This window comes from Eretmochelys imbricata, chromosome 1 (genome assembly GCF_965152235.1).
Source record: "Eretmochelys imbricata isolate rEreImb1 chromosome 1, rEreImb1.hap1, whole genome shotgun sequence".
NCBI classification, from domain to species: domain Eukaryota; kingdom Metazoa; phylum Chordata; order Testudines; family Cheloniidae; genus Eretmochelys; species Eretmochelys imbricata.
Window position 1 is genome coordinate 198,683,914 of NC_135572.1, and position 15,413 is coordinate 198,699,326.

General features: G+C 41.5%; 1 protein-coding gene across 1 annotated transcript in view; it reads left to right on the forward strand.

Annotated features, from left to right (window-relative positions):
• Nucleotides 1–774: 774 nt before the first annotated feature.
• Nucleotides 775–15,413, forward strand: part of TOMM70 (translocase of outer mitochondrial membrane 70) — a 31,835-nt gene continuing 17,196 nt past the window's right edge. The window contains exons 1-3 of the mRNA XM_077821598.1: nucleotides 775–1,081; nucleotides 11,034–11,207; nucleotides 12,625–12,751. Of these exons, the coding sequence (XP_077677724.1) occupies nucleotides 815–1,081; nucleotides 11,034–11,207; nucleotides 12,625–12,751 (568 nt within the window). The 5' untranslated portion in view covers nucleotides 775–814. The remainder of the gene's footprint in view (nucleotides 1,082–11,033; nucleotides 11,208–12,624; nucleotides 12,752–15,413) is intronic.

The following is a 15,413-nucleotide window of genomic DNA, read 5'->3' on the forward strand; positions in this document are numbered from 1 at the left end:
ACTCTGTACAAAACATATCATAATCATATAACAGTGTTGAATAGGTGGGTACAGGGGGTACAGTATGTCACAGAAGGTGCCAGGCAAAAAAAATAGCTGCAGTGATTAATTTTCTGGAGTCATGTGATTTCAGAAGAACCTCTGCTTTCATTGAAAAACAACAACAACAATCCAGTCAGTTTCTAGCGCTCAGGGCTGCGCAGAGAAATGTGAACCCTAAAGGCTCAAAAGACAGAAGGCAAATAAACAGGACCCAGCACTCACTGTTTTTAAGAAAACCTCCTGAGTTTGGGGGCCAGACTCTAATTTTTGGACGGTTGGAGCTAGCCACACTGTGTTAGCATCCATGCCCAGCAGCTTGTGTTCTCACCCTGCCTTGGTGCATTAACTGGGATGGGAGGATCCGACTTCCCCTGTAGGATGCACTCATGCTAGCAGGAGCCTGCGGGCTCCCTGCTCTCCCCGCTGAGATCCTAAGAGGGAACCACTGCACTTACCTCTCTCCGCCGGCAGGTGGCGCCGCCGCTTCCGTATCTGAGCTCAGGGGAGGGGGCGGGCACTGCGCTTACCCCTCTCCGCCGGCAGGTGGCGCCGCCGCTTCCGTGTCTGAGCTCAGGGGAGGGGGCAGGCACTGCGCTTACCCCTCTCCGCCGGCAGGTGGCGCCGTCGCCCCTTGTCTGCGGGCGAGCCCGGCCGCGCGGCGCATGGAAGTGCTTCCCCCTGACCCTTTCCCGGCATGCCGCGGGTTTCCGGTGACCCTTCGCTCTGCTCCCTCCATCCCCCCCCGGCTGGCGCTGCGAGCGGAGCGGGGATCATGGCCGCCTCGAAGCCCGTGGAGGCCGCTGCAGCAGCGGGGGGAGGCGGCGGCGGCGGCGGCTCGGGGCTGCCGCGCTGGCAGGTGGCGCTGGCGCTGGGGGCGCCGCTGCTGCTCGGGGCCGGCGCCCTCTACCTGTGGGGGCGGCGGCGGCGCCCGGCGCGCGGGAAGGGCCCGAGCGAGAGGAAGACGCCGGAGGGAAGAGCCAGCCCGGGCCCCGCCGCCCCCGGGGGCAGCCAGCCCGACGGGCCCGGGCATGAGGAGATGGTGAGGGGGGCGGGGCGCGGGGCCCCGGCTGCAGGGGGAGGGGGCGGGGGCGTGTCTCGGGTCAGCGGGGCCTGGCCGGGTTCGCAGTCCCGGTTCCCCCCCCCCGCGGGTTCCGCGGCGCCCAGGCCCGCTTTCCGCCGAGCAGCCCGGGCGGGGTGAGGAGCCGCCCTGGGAGTTGGCCTCGCTCCTGGGACCGGTTTTTACCGTCGTGGTTTTTTGGCAGAGCAAAGCGCGTGGCCTGAGGGGGCGAATGGGCGAGTCCGCCTGTCTGTCGGCACCAGCCTGACGCCTGCCCCCCCCCCGGGGTGGGGTGAGGGAGCGACTTTGCTCTGCAGTAGCGTCTGGTAAAGACACTGAGCGCAGGGTAGGGAGCTCTCCCATCGGTTTAGACCTTGTCTTCACCAGAGGTTACTTCGATATAATTTACATGGTTCAGGGATGTGAATAATCCGTATGCCTGAGTGATGCGAGGCCTTGTCTGCACTCACTGATACATCCGCGGTCGATAGACCCACTAAACCGATTGCCAATCGCTCTCCCGGCGACTCCTGTTTTCCACTTGAAGCGGAGGGGGAGTCGACGGGAGAGAGTTTCCAGTTGACATCGTGTAGTGTGGACCCCGCCGTAACTAGATCTAAGTATGACGACTTCAGCTACATTATTCACATAGCTGAAGTTGCATAACTTAGATCGATCTCCCCTCATAGTGTAGACAAGGCCTAAGTTACAAGACCTAAGTGCTGGTATAGTCAGCATTTTAGCTATCGCAGAGGCAGGAGTTATTAAACCATCTCCCATCATCTCTTAGAGCATCTCCACCACAAGTGCTACAGTGTCACAGCTGTAGCCACAGTAACTCCTGCCTCTTCGAGAGGCGGTAGCTTTGTAGGTGGGAGAAGCTCTTTCACTGACGCAGCACTGTCCACACTGGTGCTTAGGTTGTTACAACTCACATTGCTCAGGGGTGTGGATTATTCACAACCCCGAGTGATGTAATTTATACTGAAGTAATTTGTAGTGTGGACGTAGCATTTTTCCCGCTGGTGTCAATGCGGAGTAACACGCTGAAAGCAGTGGGTTTACACTGGTGCGAGAAGAGACTTGGCCCCTTATTTTAGGGGTGGACCACTGTGTCCAGTCTGGTGTGGCGGTCTTTATGTTCTTGCCTGGGGCGAGGGGGCGTTGAGTGGTTCTGAGATGGGCATAACTAGTCTGCATCATCCTGCCTTAACTTGGCACTGTTACCTAGTATCAGTGTACAGCTAGCTTTCATGTTTAGTTTATTAACTTAAATGGTCAGCTTTTAGTTTTCAGGACCCCTTTGCTTGTTTAGTTATTCATGTTTCCTTTACTTATTTGGTCTTTTGAGTGGCTTGTTATGAAACACTAATTTGGCTGCTTCCCAGTGCTGATAACTCAGTTTTGAGAAGGACTATGAGTGTGATTTGGAGAATCCCATCATGCAGTATGCATTATCTACAAGTAATTGGATCTGGAAATATATTATTGCTCCATAAATATGTACATCCAAATTGCTTCTGAGACTAAGATGCAAAGGGAAATTATAGCTGTTGACTCTGGTTTGGGGACTCATCTTATTCTGAAGTGCTGGGTAGAACAGAATAGAAATGAGTGCAGGATCAGGAGCAAATCTTATTTTCTTTAAATATGAAGCCAGCATATCTGATCCATAGTCAGTTATTGAGATTTGCATTCAAAGCAGAGTTTAAATCTATATGCATGAGTAGGTAGGATCTCCAAACTTACATTGACTATATACAGAATACACGTTCAGAATTTTCAAGTAAATCAGTGAGTTGGTTGGTTGTGATCTTTTTTTAAATTGCACTTTTTTTTATTTCTCTAGCAAATTCCTGAATTTTCACATTTGAAAATTGACTTCTAAATTATAGCAAAATGTAAGATGTGGACTAGTTTGTAAGTTTCTTAGTGTTAAATTTTGATTTATTTACATTAGCCATAACTGTTTTTGTTTACATTGTGATTATTGTACAATATTTTCATCATCAAAAGGACTCTCCAGCAGCTGAAGGCAGGTCTGCATTAGAAAGCTTTGCCATGATAGCTATGTTGGTTGATAGTGTGGGGTTTTCTCTAACATAGTTATGCTGGTAAAAGCACCAGTGTAGATGCAGTTATATCAGTATAAAAGTTCCCCTAGTGTAGATCTTAAGCCTTCATTTAGAAAAAACCCTATTTCTAGCTCTCTTTGTTATGAAAAAAAAATTAAAATATAGAAGTTCAAACAAGACACTATTGCTCTCCTAAGTGTGCAGACAGTGGAAAAATACTTTTGAGTTGTGAATTGCCCCATTATCTCAGTGGGTTGTCAAACCCATTCTTAGATTTCAGTTAAATGACAACTATTTCACTGCTGACCACTTTAGCAGAAATGTCAGTCTAATTGACAAATGCATTTGGTGCAGTGTTTGTCATAGATTCTTTTGTTTACTGATCTGATTATATAATTGACAAATATATTTAGTCATTTAAAGTCTTAGATGTCAAAACTTTAAATGGCAAACCCACTTGATGATGAACACAGATAACATGAATCCAAGTGTTGATGTCTAAAAACTGTTTTCAAATCCACTTGTCTTCTAAATATGGAGGGCCTAAAATGGCTCTGCAGCTATTGTTGTGTTGACTTTTACTTGAAGTAGGAGTTAAATCTGTTATATATGGAAAATGTGGGGATTATGGGGTTAGACTAGATGACCCTTGCGGTCCCTTCTAACCCTATGATGATTCTATGAAAATACCGAGCATCTCCTAATTTGCAAGCATTAGATTCTCTTTAGAATGTCAAACTTTTTCAGATTTCTGCTACAGAAATCTTACTGCTGGAGCTGTACACATTTTTTAAACGTATGTTTTGATCGACTACATGATCCATAGTTCCTTGAAGGGTGTCGCAAAGTAATGGGAAAAGATCCTGAAACTGAAACCATTTGGTAAATTTGCAGAAGAGGTAGAGTAAAGTTAATCATATTTGCCCTACTCAGGTATGAGCATAGTCCATCAACAAACAATGTGGTGCCAGCAGTAGACTGGCCGTACTGCTGCTTTTCTGGAATTTCTTCTGAGATCCTGGTGGAAAAATAGCTTATGAAGCTTAAGATTTTGCTACACTTAGCTTGACAGCTATACATGTTTTTGTCATAAAATTAACAATTTCACTTTTACCTGCAGCCACCACAGTATTGTACTCACTAGCTTCTTGCAGCATTGAATTGTACAGGTTGACTATCACCCATGTGAGGTAGCATAATCTTTTAAAAAGCTTTAAATGTACAAGCCTTTAATTTCACTGAAAAATTAATGATTATTGGAATTACTGTAATGCTTTGTTCTTGTATCATGGATTTGTCTTTGAAATCAGTCCAGGTTTAATCCCAAATGTACAAATTAGAATCTGTAGTATATTTATACAGTCGAAATGGGCAATGTATGCTTATGGGTGGCAGAAGATTGTGGTGTAATCTAGATCAGTGGTTCTCAACCATTCCAGACTACTGTACCCCTTTCAAGAGTCTGGTTTGTCTTGCATACCCTAAATTTCATCTTACTTAAAAACTACTTGCTTACAAAATCAGTCATAAAAATAGAAAAGTGTCATCACAGTTTTACTGAGAAATTACTTATTTTCTCATTTTTATCATATAATTATAAAATAAATCAATTGGAATAAAAAATTGTGCTCTCATTTCAGTGAATAGAGTAGTATAAAGTCATTGTGTGTATGAAATTTTAGTTTATACCGTCTTCGCTAGTGCTTTTTCAGTAGCCTGATGTAAAACTAGGCAAATATCTAGATGAGTTCATGTACCATGTGTCTTGAGAACCACTGATCTAGATCTCATACATTCTTGCATGTTGCATTCTTTTATATTCCTTTTTTGTTCACTTGAAAACCCAGTTATTTTCTGAAGTGCCATCTCATTCACTTGTAAACCCCTTTACAAAGGTCTGGTGTCTGCCCTGTTTTAGGGTTGATCTATACTGGGAACTTAAATTGGCCTAGGTACAGCTCTCAGGGGTGTGAAAAATCCACACCCCTGAGAGACATAGCTATGGTGACCTCTGGCATAGACAGTGCTAGGTCCATGGAAGAATTCTTCAGTCAAGCTAGCTACCACCTCTCAGGGAGGTGGAGTACCTACGCCGACAAGAGAATCCCTCTCGTCAGAATAGGTAGAGTCTACATTAAAGTGCTACAACAGTGCAGCTGCATCGGTTTAAGTGTTGACATACCCTTATTTAAGCTTAATATTCCTTTGACTACAGGACAAGCCTTTTTAGGGCTTGTCTACACTTAAAACTGCAGCTGCATCATAGTAGTGCTTCAGTGAAGATGCTACCTATGCAGACAGGATGGGTTCTCCCATCGGCATAAGTAATCCACCTCTCTGAGAGGTGGTAGCTAGGTTAACGGAGGATTTCTTGCCCCCCTGAGCGACGTAGTTATACCAACTTAATTTCCTAGCATAGACCAGGCTTAGTCTGCCCTGCTGCTTAACAGTTCCCATTTCTCCTCAGACAGGTTACTTTGAAGATACCATCAGATTAGGCCTGAACAGAGGCTGGGAGTGGTTGGGTCATTACAAAACCTAAACTTAATTTCCCCAATACTAATTTCTCCCTACTGTTACTCACACCTTCTTGTCAACTGTCTGTAATGGGCCACTCTCTTACCACTTCAGAAATTATTTTTCCTCCCTTGGTATCCTGCTGTTAATTGATTTAACTCATTAGACTGACCTCACGCTTGGTAAAGCAACCCCCAATCCGTTCATGTATTTATACCTGCTCCTGTATTTTCACTCCATGCATCCAATGAAGTGGGTTCTAGCCAATGAAAGTTTATACCCAAATAAATTTGTTAGTCTCTAAGGTGCCACAAGGACTCCTTGTTGTTTTTGCTGATACAGACTAACACTGCTTCCACTCTGAAGCTAGTTAAGGCTCAGACATAAGGAGATCTGTGTACTATTGCAGTTGTCATTGTTCCTCTTTTAGAATCTGTGGTAAATCGAGGTGCGGATTAATCATAACATAATTGGTCACAAAGTTCAAGATTGCTTTAATTTGGTGCATATTTGGACCATAACATGTTGAAATAGTTAAATTATTTTGTTGCATCAGAACAGCTTCATTCTAGATTCAGTCCTTCTGTTGAGCCAAAAGTAACTCCGGTCTGTCTGGCCCACCGTGGCTGGGTTCCTGCTTGCTCAGCCGGGGCTGGGGTCCCTCTGGCTGGCTGGTCCGGCAGGCTGGCCACCGGGGTTAACAGTTAAGGTCTGGTTAACTGTAAGCCGAATGCTAACCGATTAACCTTTTACATCCCTAGTCTGCACTCTGTCAGTGTGTTGAAAATAATCCTATAATTCAAACAACCCTCATGAATTTTTGTTGTGAAGGTGGTGCTACGCTGTGATGCCAGTGATTGGCTCAAGAATCTTTCCTTTGTATTACTATTAGTACCCAGTAAGTATTTTACCTAAGTACTGCCTCTTCATATTCAGACAGTGTAACTATTTTTTGCTTTAAGTTTGTAGAGACCTCTAGAAAAGCTGATCATAATGCTAGTTGGGTTTGGGAAGGAGAGAGGAAGGCTTAGTAGTAAGAAGCAACTGTAAAACTAATCTTTCTGGTGGGATAGCAGCCAAAACCAGTTTGTGTTTAAATGTAGAGAAGTAAATTATTGTGTTCCACAAAGTTATTCATTAGTGGGAGTGTAATAGCACAAATCACTGGTGGTTCTCTGGCAGTTTACATGTGCTCTGCTAAATCTATCCATGGACAACTAAATCAAATGAAAACTAAAAATAAAAAGAACTAGATAAACTGTTTTAAACAACAACAAACCCCTAAATTACACTCTGCAAAAATCAGATCTTTGAAATATCTAGTTCTTCATGCAAGGAAAGTGGTTATTTACCAAAATGAAAGAACACCCTTTAAAGATGTTTAGAGAAGCTGTGAATGTACTTTAAGTTTTGAATTTTGGGATTTTACATGTGTTTCCCTCCCTTCTCCTACAAATTACTGCAGAAAAGTTTATGGCATGGTTCAAACACTGGATCTTTCTATAACATATATTGGTAGTACATGGATTATGAACTTCATTTAGTCTTGTTGTAAAGGCTGCCTAGCTGCTCCATGGTTAAGGTTGTGTTAAGATTTTCACATAAAGCATAGAATAAAAATCTTTGCCATATGTAAATAACAATGTATCCTCCAACTTACTGCACTTAGTTTATGAGTAAAGAATTAATTTTCAAGTAAATTTGTCATACAGTTTGAGTTGTTAAAATTTTAAAACGGGTTCTCAGAGCAATTTTTTGTTTAAATCGACCCTGTTTTTACTTCCTATATGGAATACATTCCTGACAGATTTTATCCCAGCTTTAAGTGCATATGTGCTTGTTTGTTGTCATGTCTGTTTATTACCGTATATTTGCTGGATGTACTTAAATGTCAGCATTAACTATTTTGCCAATCATTTTAATTGCCTTCTTTAAGTTTCAGAGTTAACACCCATGTGGGCCAGTTCACATTTCTGAGAAGCAAAATTGTTTCTTCTGGCACTATGGATTTTACTTCTGAATTCCTGGTCCTATTCTTCTTGCCTACCCAGTCCCATTCTCCACTCCTCAGGCTTCCCATCTCAGTCTCTTTGTACAGCCAATCCAAGTCTCTTTCCTCCCCACAGCTCCTCATCCTAGTCTCCTTGTTCAACCAGTTTCAGCCTCCCCATCCCCCTTTAGTTCCCAGTCTCACATAGCATATGAAGGATTTGGGGATGAGATACTATTAATGTGTAAACTATCCTTCTGGTAGTATATGCATATAACTCATTAAAATATGCACTCAAAAGAATATACTTCTTGGCAAATGTTAACTTGTAACAGTCTAACTTCTGTTTACTTTGTTATAAAGTAGTAAACTCAGTAGACAAATGTAAAGGTGCTTTTAAAGTAGGCTTTTGTCCTGTTAGTTCTGTTTACCCATTTTTATAGACTAAATCTCTATAACCTTTTGAGGGTTTTTTTTTTTTGGGGGGGGGGCGTCAGGGAGGACTGCATGCAGAATAAAGTGCAATTTTTAATGTCCTAAATTTCTCTTTTCTCTTTAGTTTCCCAAAAGCACTTTCCAAAAGTGTACAATAGATTTGATGGTTAAAATTTACAAAACAATTCCTATCACAATTTGCAATAGTAGTACAAAGTGGTATTTTGGACCCTTCTACTATTTGTATTGTAAATCCATCTCTCTGTCCAGGAGAAATTATCCTCATGACAGAGTTTGGCCCAGTCCATTTTTATGGGAGTTATAAACCCCATGGGAAAAAAAACTTTGTAACAGGTGCTGTCACAATTCTGTATTACCTCAAATGTTACTTCTATAATTATGAAGAAACTGGGGTCCTGCTTTTTCAAACACTTATTTAGGAATCCCTACCAAAGTAAAACATCAGACAAGTCATTATTTGGGATCAAGACATTTAACACTGGCATTTTACAGAGTGCAGGCCAAATGACTGTTTAGTCCAATGTATTATATGTCTACTATCACCAAAGAGTTTGAAGACGGTGGTCTACTCTTTATTTTCAAGTGTAAAAATAGATTGGTATTATCTTTTGAATATAATTTTAATAAAATATAAGCCGTGCAGAGTGGGAAGGCTGTCAGAGTGATTGTGCAATGTTGCCTGTTTTACTGGGAATAACTCACTGGGGGGGATCTTCTGTGGAACTGCACTCTTTTTCTTTATACACTATCAAATATATCATGGCAATTGGAGAGACTTAATCAGAAATCAATACAGAAGTGTCCTGCATGCTGTTAATGGGTTTAAGAGATAAATGATGATCTCTACAGACACTAGTGAATTACATTGTTCTGTTTTTGTTACTTACGTTTTCTGTGTACTTACAGTAATATTTTTCTATGCCTGTCAGTTTGAACAATGGTAAAACCTAAAAACAGTTATTGGGAGTTGCATCTGAAAGGAAGTTCACACTTATATGAGTAACAGATTAGGCTGAGGTTCAGTTTAACTTTCAAACTAACCAAATGTAATCGTTTTGATATGATTAGATAAAACTGTTTTTTTTTACTCTAGCAGAAACATATGCTTCCGTGTATGCATGTGCCTATAATTAAATAGTCACAAAGGTACATCAAAAGAGGATTATGCTTGGACGTAAATCCTCCTTTTAAAAACAAAATCAGGAAATTCAAAGTTCCCTTCCTTGCAGTATGAAGGTAAATTAAGGTGACTTGTCAAAGGATCTCAAACCTCATATATCTAGCCAAAAGGATAGGTTTTAAATAAATAAGTTGTGATAGTCTTTGTGTCTTAACCTATGGTTTTGGTTATGGTTTTATTAATCATTGTGCCCTATCAGTTTGAGATCTAGTCAATTTAAAAAAAGTTTAGAGTAGCATCAGGTGCTACAGTTGCCCCAAGGCCTCAATGCCCATTTTTTGCAGTTTTACAAATATTTTTTCCATTACTGAAAATATTTTCATATTGTGGTGAAAGATGCACACAAACAACAAGGGGAACTGACTAGCTTAGACTGTTGCCCATGCATTAAAATGAAAAGTTTTTCATTTTAGCCTATTAAAGTTGTCTAAGGCCATGTCTACACTCTGGCTGCTACAGCAGCATAGCTGCTGCTGTAACCCTATAGGGTTGACACAGACTATAGCAATGGAAGGGGTTTTTCTGCTGTTGTAGGAACTCCACCTCCACATGCTCCAGTAGTAAGGCTGACAGAAGCATTCTTCTATCAACCTAGCTATGTCTACTCCAGGGGTTAGGTTGGCCTAGCTAGGTGCTCAGGGTTGTCAATTTTTCACACTCCTGAATGCTGTAACTGTGTCAGCCTATATTTAAGTGTAGACCAGATCTAAGTGTTAATTGTAACAACAGTAGTAGGAGGGGAACGTCAACAGTATGGGTTGTTGATGCTGTCCTTTTAACTGTAACAAATTCTGGGCTGGTTTCTATCTGGCATACATGATATGAGACTGAAAACAAAGACTGGCCTCCACCTGAGGCTCCTTGTGAACATTGAATGGCAGGGGCACCTTATTCTGTATTTTGGAGAGATGACACACCTAATTGGCCATGTGGTGTTCTTCCAAAGTGTGTGTGATGCAACAGGCAGAGCGGAGCCAGAGGGGGAATATAGTAAGGAAGCAGGCCATCTTGGGAAGGCCATCTCTCTTTCTTCTGCCATAAACAACAGAGGGTGTTAGGCCAGTTCTCATTTTCAGCTTGAGGTTGAATGAACAGGTCACTTGAAGCTCTCAAGAGGTTAATAGCTTGTCCAGTGTGCAGAAAGTGATTAAACTTTGCTTTCCTAAACAGGTTTTGCTTCTCCTGATTAATAGGACTTTTCACAGCACATTCTTTGTCAACATGCTTTTGACGTACCATTGATTTAGCACAGGTGAATGAAGTGTATGCACTTTAGTAAGGAACAGATTTCCTTCTTCAGCTGTTTTGAGGCTGTTCTGTTTTTTTCACATTGATGCTATCATTTAAACTACAGAAATAGGTTTTACAAACCAGTCTCCTTGTTTTTTTGTAGCTCATCAGTCATGTGGCCTAAACACCTTCCCCCCCTCCAAGACCCCCCCCCCCCCCGCAAAACCCTGCCTAGCTTTATAAAGAACAAACATGTTGTTTGTTGATGGTGTGTCTCGAAGTCCGTTTAGAAGTGGTTCTGCCATCTTATGTTCTTGCAAAAGATGGCTGCATTCTGCCCTGCCTGAAAACCACAAAGGAGGATGTTCAGAGACACAATTGGGACTCAGCCCCCCACATTTATTTATTACTCACTCTGTAGCTCTTCTTATTTGTACTCTGAGGGCTAAGTGTGGCTGATCAGTCACTTTGTTTTTTCTTTTTCAGAGCCCTCTTGATAGAGCCCAAGCAGCAAAGAACAAAGGCAACAAGTATTTTAAAGCAGGAAAATATGAGCAAGCCATTCAGTGCTACACAGAGGCCATCAGTTTATGCCCCCCTGAGAAAAACATGGACCTTTCTACTTTCTACCAGAACAGAGCTGCTGCATATGAACAACTGGTATGAAGCTTGAACTTTAAAGTGCGTTTGTACTCTGAAAAGTGCTATGTCTTCTTCCATTAGCCTCCCCAACTCCAGCACGTGCCAGAATAGTGCTGCCTTCCTTCTTGCATGTAGAAAGCAGAATCTTATCACCTGTACCCTCAATATTCACTAGCCCCCGACTCATAGACGTTAAGGCCAGAAGGGACCACTGTGATCATCTAATCTGACCTCCTGCATATTGCAGGCCACAGAACTTGGACAGGTCACCCACCCCCTCCTGTAATAGACCCATAACCTCTGACTGAGATACTGAAGTTCTGAAATCATGATTTAAAAACTTCAAGTTAAAGAGAATCCACCATTTACTTTAGTTTAAACCAGCAAGTGACCCATGCTGCATGCTGCACAGGAAAACGCACACAAAACCTACCAAAAAACAACAAATCCAGGGTCTTAGCCAATCTGATCTGCAGGGAAATACCTTCCCAAGCCCAAATATTCAAGATATAATTGAAAGTTATTTCTGTTGACTTCCTCTAGCCTGTCTTATAGGCCTTGGGAGAGGAAGACAAACACGAGTCCTGCTGCTTAAGAACTGGCCTTCTGTATGTGGATGTCAGCTTTGTATTTTAAAGTACCAGGTAGAGACTTGGGCTCTGGCAGTTACAAAAGTCTCGCCTTGAAAACTGAGTGAATTTGGTGTGAAAGTTAGAGAAGGAATAAATATGGTTGTTTGTTTTTTTTTTCTTAACATCACTTGTTTGACTCTTTAATTATAAAACAGTTTTATATGAGAAACATTTTTATAAACAGTTCTATCCCAGTGACAGGTTATGGATGAGTTTCCTCTTTTCTGATTATTTTAAAGCACCAGTGTTGATTTAATATTGATTTTACAGGTGATAAAGAATGAGACCTCATTTGGGGGTTCTTATTTTTTGTAATGTAGACCACACCTTAGTAGAGATTCTTGAGGACCACCTCTACTCCTGTGTGCTATTGCATAACATCCCTGTGAAGTAACTCCTTCAAGAAGTTAATCTCATGGTATGCTTTTGCTCCTGATTTCATCTTTCCCTTCCATCTGTTGTGTCCCTGTGTTCTAGTCTTCTGCTCCTTTGCACATGCTTTCCTGCCATTTCATTGTCTTCTCCCACATATGCTGCCTAACTGCTTGGTTCCCTTCTTCCCTGGAAATTCCTTTCCCGTATCCTTTGTCCTCTTCTGTGAGTGGCTCCCACAGCTTGTGGTCCTAGGTGACTAATTGAAAAACATGCAGAAGTAGCTGGAAACCAGGAGGAGGCACCAGCATCATAAGACTTACAGCTATAATTACTTGGCTGGGGCTCTGAAATTGAGAGAAATTAGCTATTATTATAATGCCCTTTGAATGAGCAGTACCTTTTTAACTAGGCTGTTCTTATACCTGCAGCAAAAATGGAAAGAAGTGGCACAAGATTGCACAAAGGCAGTTGAGCTTAATCCTAAATATGTGAAAGCTCTCTTCAGACGTGCAAAGGCGTATGAGAAACTAGATAATAAGAAGGAATGTTTAGAAGGTGGGTACTTTTCTGTGTACGTACTTGAAATGAAGTTGTTAAGTTAATATTTAAGAGCGTGAACTTTGGAGCACACGATAGAACTCTTGGTTCTATTTCTGTAAATGTGGTGGAATACACAGTAACTCCTTTAAAACTATTAATTCAAAGCTACTACATGTCAATTTTTTTCTTCAGTTAAATTTCTCTAACCTTAGGTGCATCTTTCAATCTATGAGCAATTAATTGGTTTAGATCTGAGAAATTAGTTGTTCTTACTGTAGCTGTTCGTTATGCTCATGTTTCAGTAAACACCCTATGCTTTAAAGCAAGATTCAGTTAAATAAGGGAATATACACTGTTAATTAAGATGTTAGTCCTTCTAGTTTCATGCCCTAACAAAAAAATGTTCCTTTCTGTCCATTCTGGAGGAACAGAATTAGTCTAGAAACCTACATTCTTTTTTGGGGATGTGAGAGAAGTGCATTATAATGGTGGGGAAAACATCCCAAAAATAGCGATTAAATTCCCTTAAATCCTGTGGTCTGGTGTTCAAAGCGACACCAATTTAAAAAACAAAACTCTTACAAAACTCTTTGTCTACCATTACCTATAACAACTAAGATTACAAGAAAAGGAAGATAGGAAAAGTTTGTTTTTCATTCAAGGTCTCTGCCTCAAAACCCTATTGAGAACCCCAACCCTTCCTACTGGGGGAATGTTTAAGACTTTGGAGGAGGAGAAGGTTGACTGTACACATTCACCCTTAATCTAGCAGACATTCTATTACATACTTCTGTTGATTTTGTGTCTTTGCTTAACACTGCATCCCTCTGAAAGGGCTATATTTGCACCCACCTCTTTGGTATACTGCTGAAAATATGTTTGCGTATATAAAGTTGTAATTTCAGCAAGTGCCCTTTGTATACGTTTATTTGGCAAGTGGAGTCGCCCTTCCAAACTGGATGGTATTATGAGCATTTTCCAGAACTCCCACCTCACTCTAAGCAGAGTTTCAAATTGCCTTCAGTTTCAAATGAGGGGCAAGTCTGCTATCATCTTATAAGTGAGAATACAGTGTTAATTGTCTTCCTCCATGCCATTTAATCAAAACACAATATAAGTTGGCAAGTCTGTTGAAATGTATTTCCTGAAAGTATTTTTTCACTAATTGACAATATTTCAAGCTGTCCCTTTAATACCATTGCTTAGGTTACGTCTGCACTTCATTCCTACTGATGTGTGTTCATGAAAAATGAAATTGGTCTCAATCATACTGATGCTCATCCCCAAAGAGGTGATGAAAAAACAATGCTATAAATTACTTGGTGGGTGTAGTAAAGAAATCATCAGTTGGTTTCGTTAGAGGCTTCTTAAGCTGAGTTAAAAAGAGTTTAGTTGTTTGTCGCTTTCTTCACTGAGCGAGATGCCTTTCTATTACATAGGAATAACTATAAAAATAATGGGTTAGTGGAGGACACTTTCCTTGTAACCATGCAGGATTATAGAAACTACAGTGAGTCCCAGTCTACACTTACCAGTAGATTGGCGCTGTGGCAGTCAATGCAGCAGGTGTTGATTTAGCAGGTCTTCCCTGCTAAATCGATTGCAGAGCACTCTCCAGTCAACTCTGGTAATGTACCACTTTGAGAAGAGTAAGGGAAGTTGACGGGTGAGCGCAGCACAGTGTAGACATTTAAGTGGAGTAGCATAATTTAGGTCGACTTACACAGTAGTATAGACAAACCTTGAGAAAGGCAAGGATGGAAAACTTGGTTTTTACTACAGAAGTCAAATTGACCCCTACATTTGAAATAGAAATCCTGTTCATTGCAAATTAATAACCTTGCGTGCTGAGTTGATGGGAATGATATTCCAGGCTTGTGCTCGTTTGTGGTACGCATCTTTCCAATATTTCACTGTCTCCCTCCCCTCCTTCTCCCCCAATATATTCATTTGAATGAGCGAGAACTTGAGCAGAAGTATAGTAATATGGGAAAACCTGTGTCAATATTGCATGCATATATTGAGTATTTTTTAAAAAAATTGTCCCCTCAATCTGTCTCCCATCTCTTGAGGAACTGTGGGAAAAGATTATTTTATGTCCAATTAGTCCTTGTGACTGTATGGATCCATACAGGTATATTAACCTGTCTGCAGGGCAGCATTAGAACAATGATTCTCCTGTCACGCTGCTATTAGTGTTGAGGAAGCATCATGCATGGGTGGAAGTGGATACAGTGTGGACTTAACACTGGCAAGGAGGTAGCACAGTGGTGGGATTTCCTGTTAAGCTTGCCCTCTTCCCCAGGCATAGATGAAGGCTGTGCAGTTTGACTTGGAGCTTAAAAAGAACACTGATCAGATGGTAAGGTGCAGGATACAGGGCTGGAAAGGATAGGAACTTGGAAAGGTAGAAAATTAGAGATCTTAGAGAGCGACAAGAGACCTAGTCACCAAACAGGAATTCCACGTTAGTGCTTGTTTCCGTGAACATAGCGGATTACTATCACAGATGAGCTTCAAGTTGTTCATACCAACAATGGAAGTTCAGACCTAGATACATTGGTTTGAGACTGTTTGGCTGTAGATACAACAAAATTACTTACATCCGTCTTCATTAAAGTTCTTTGCAACAAGGAGACGTAGCCTTATTTCTTTTTATAAACAACTTGATATTCTG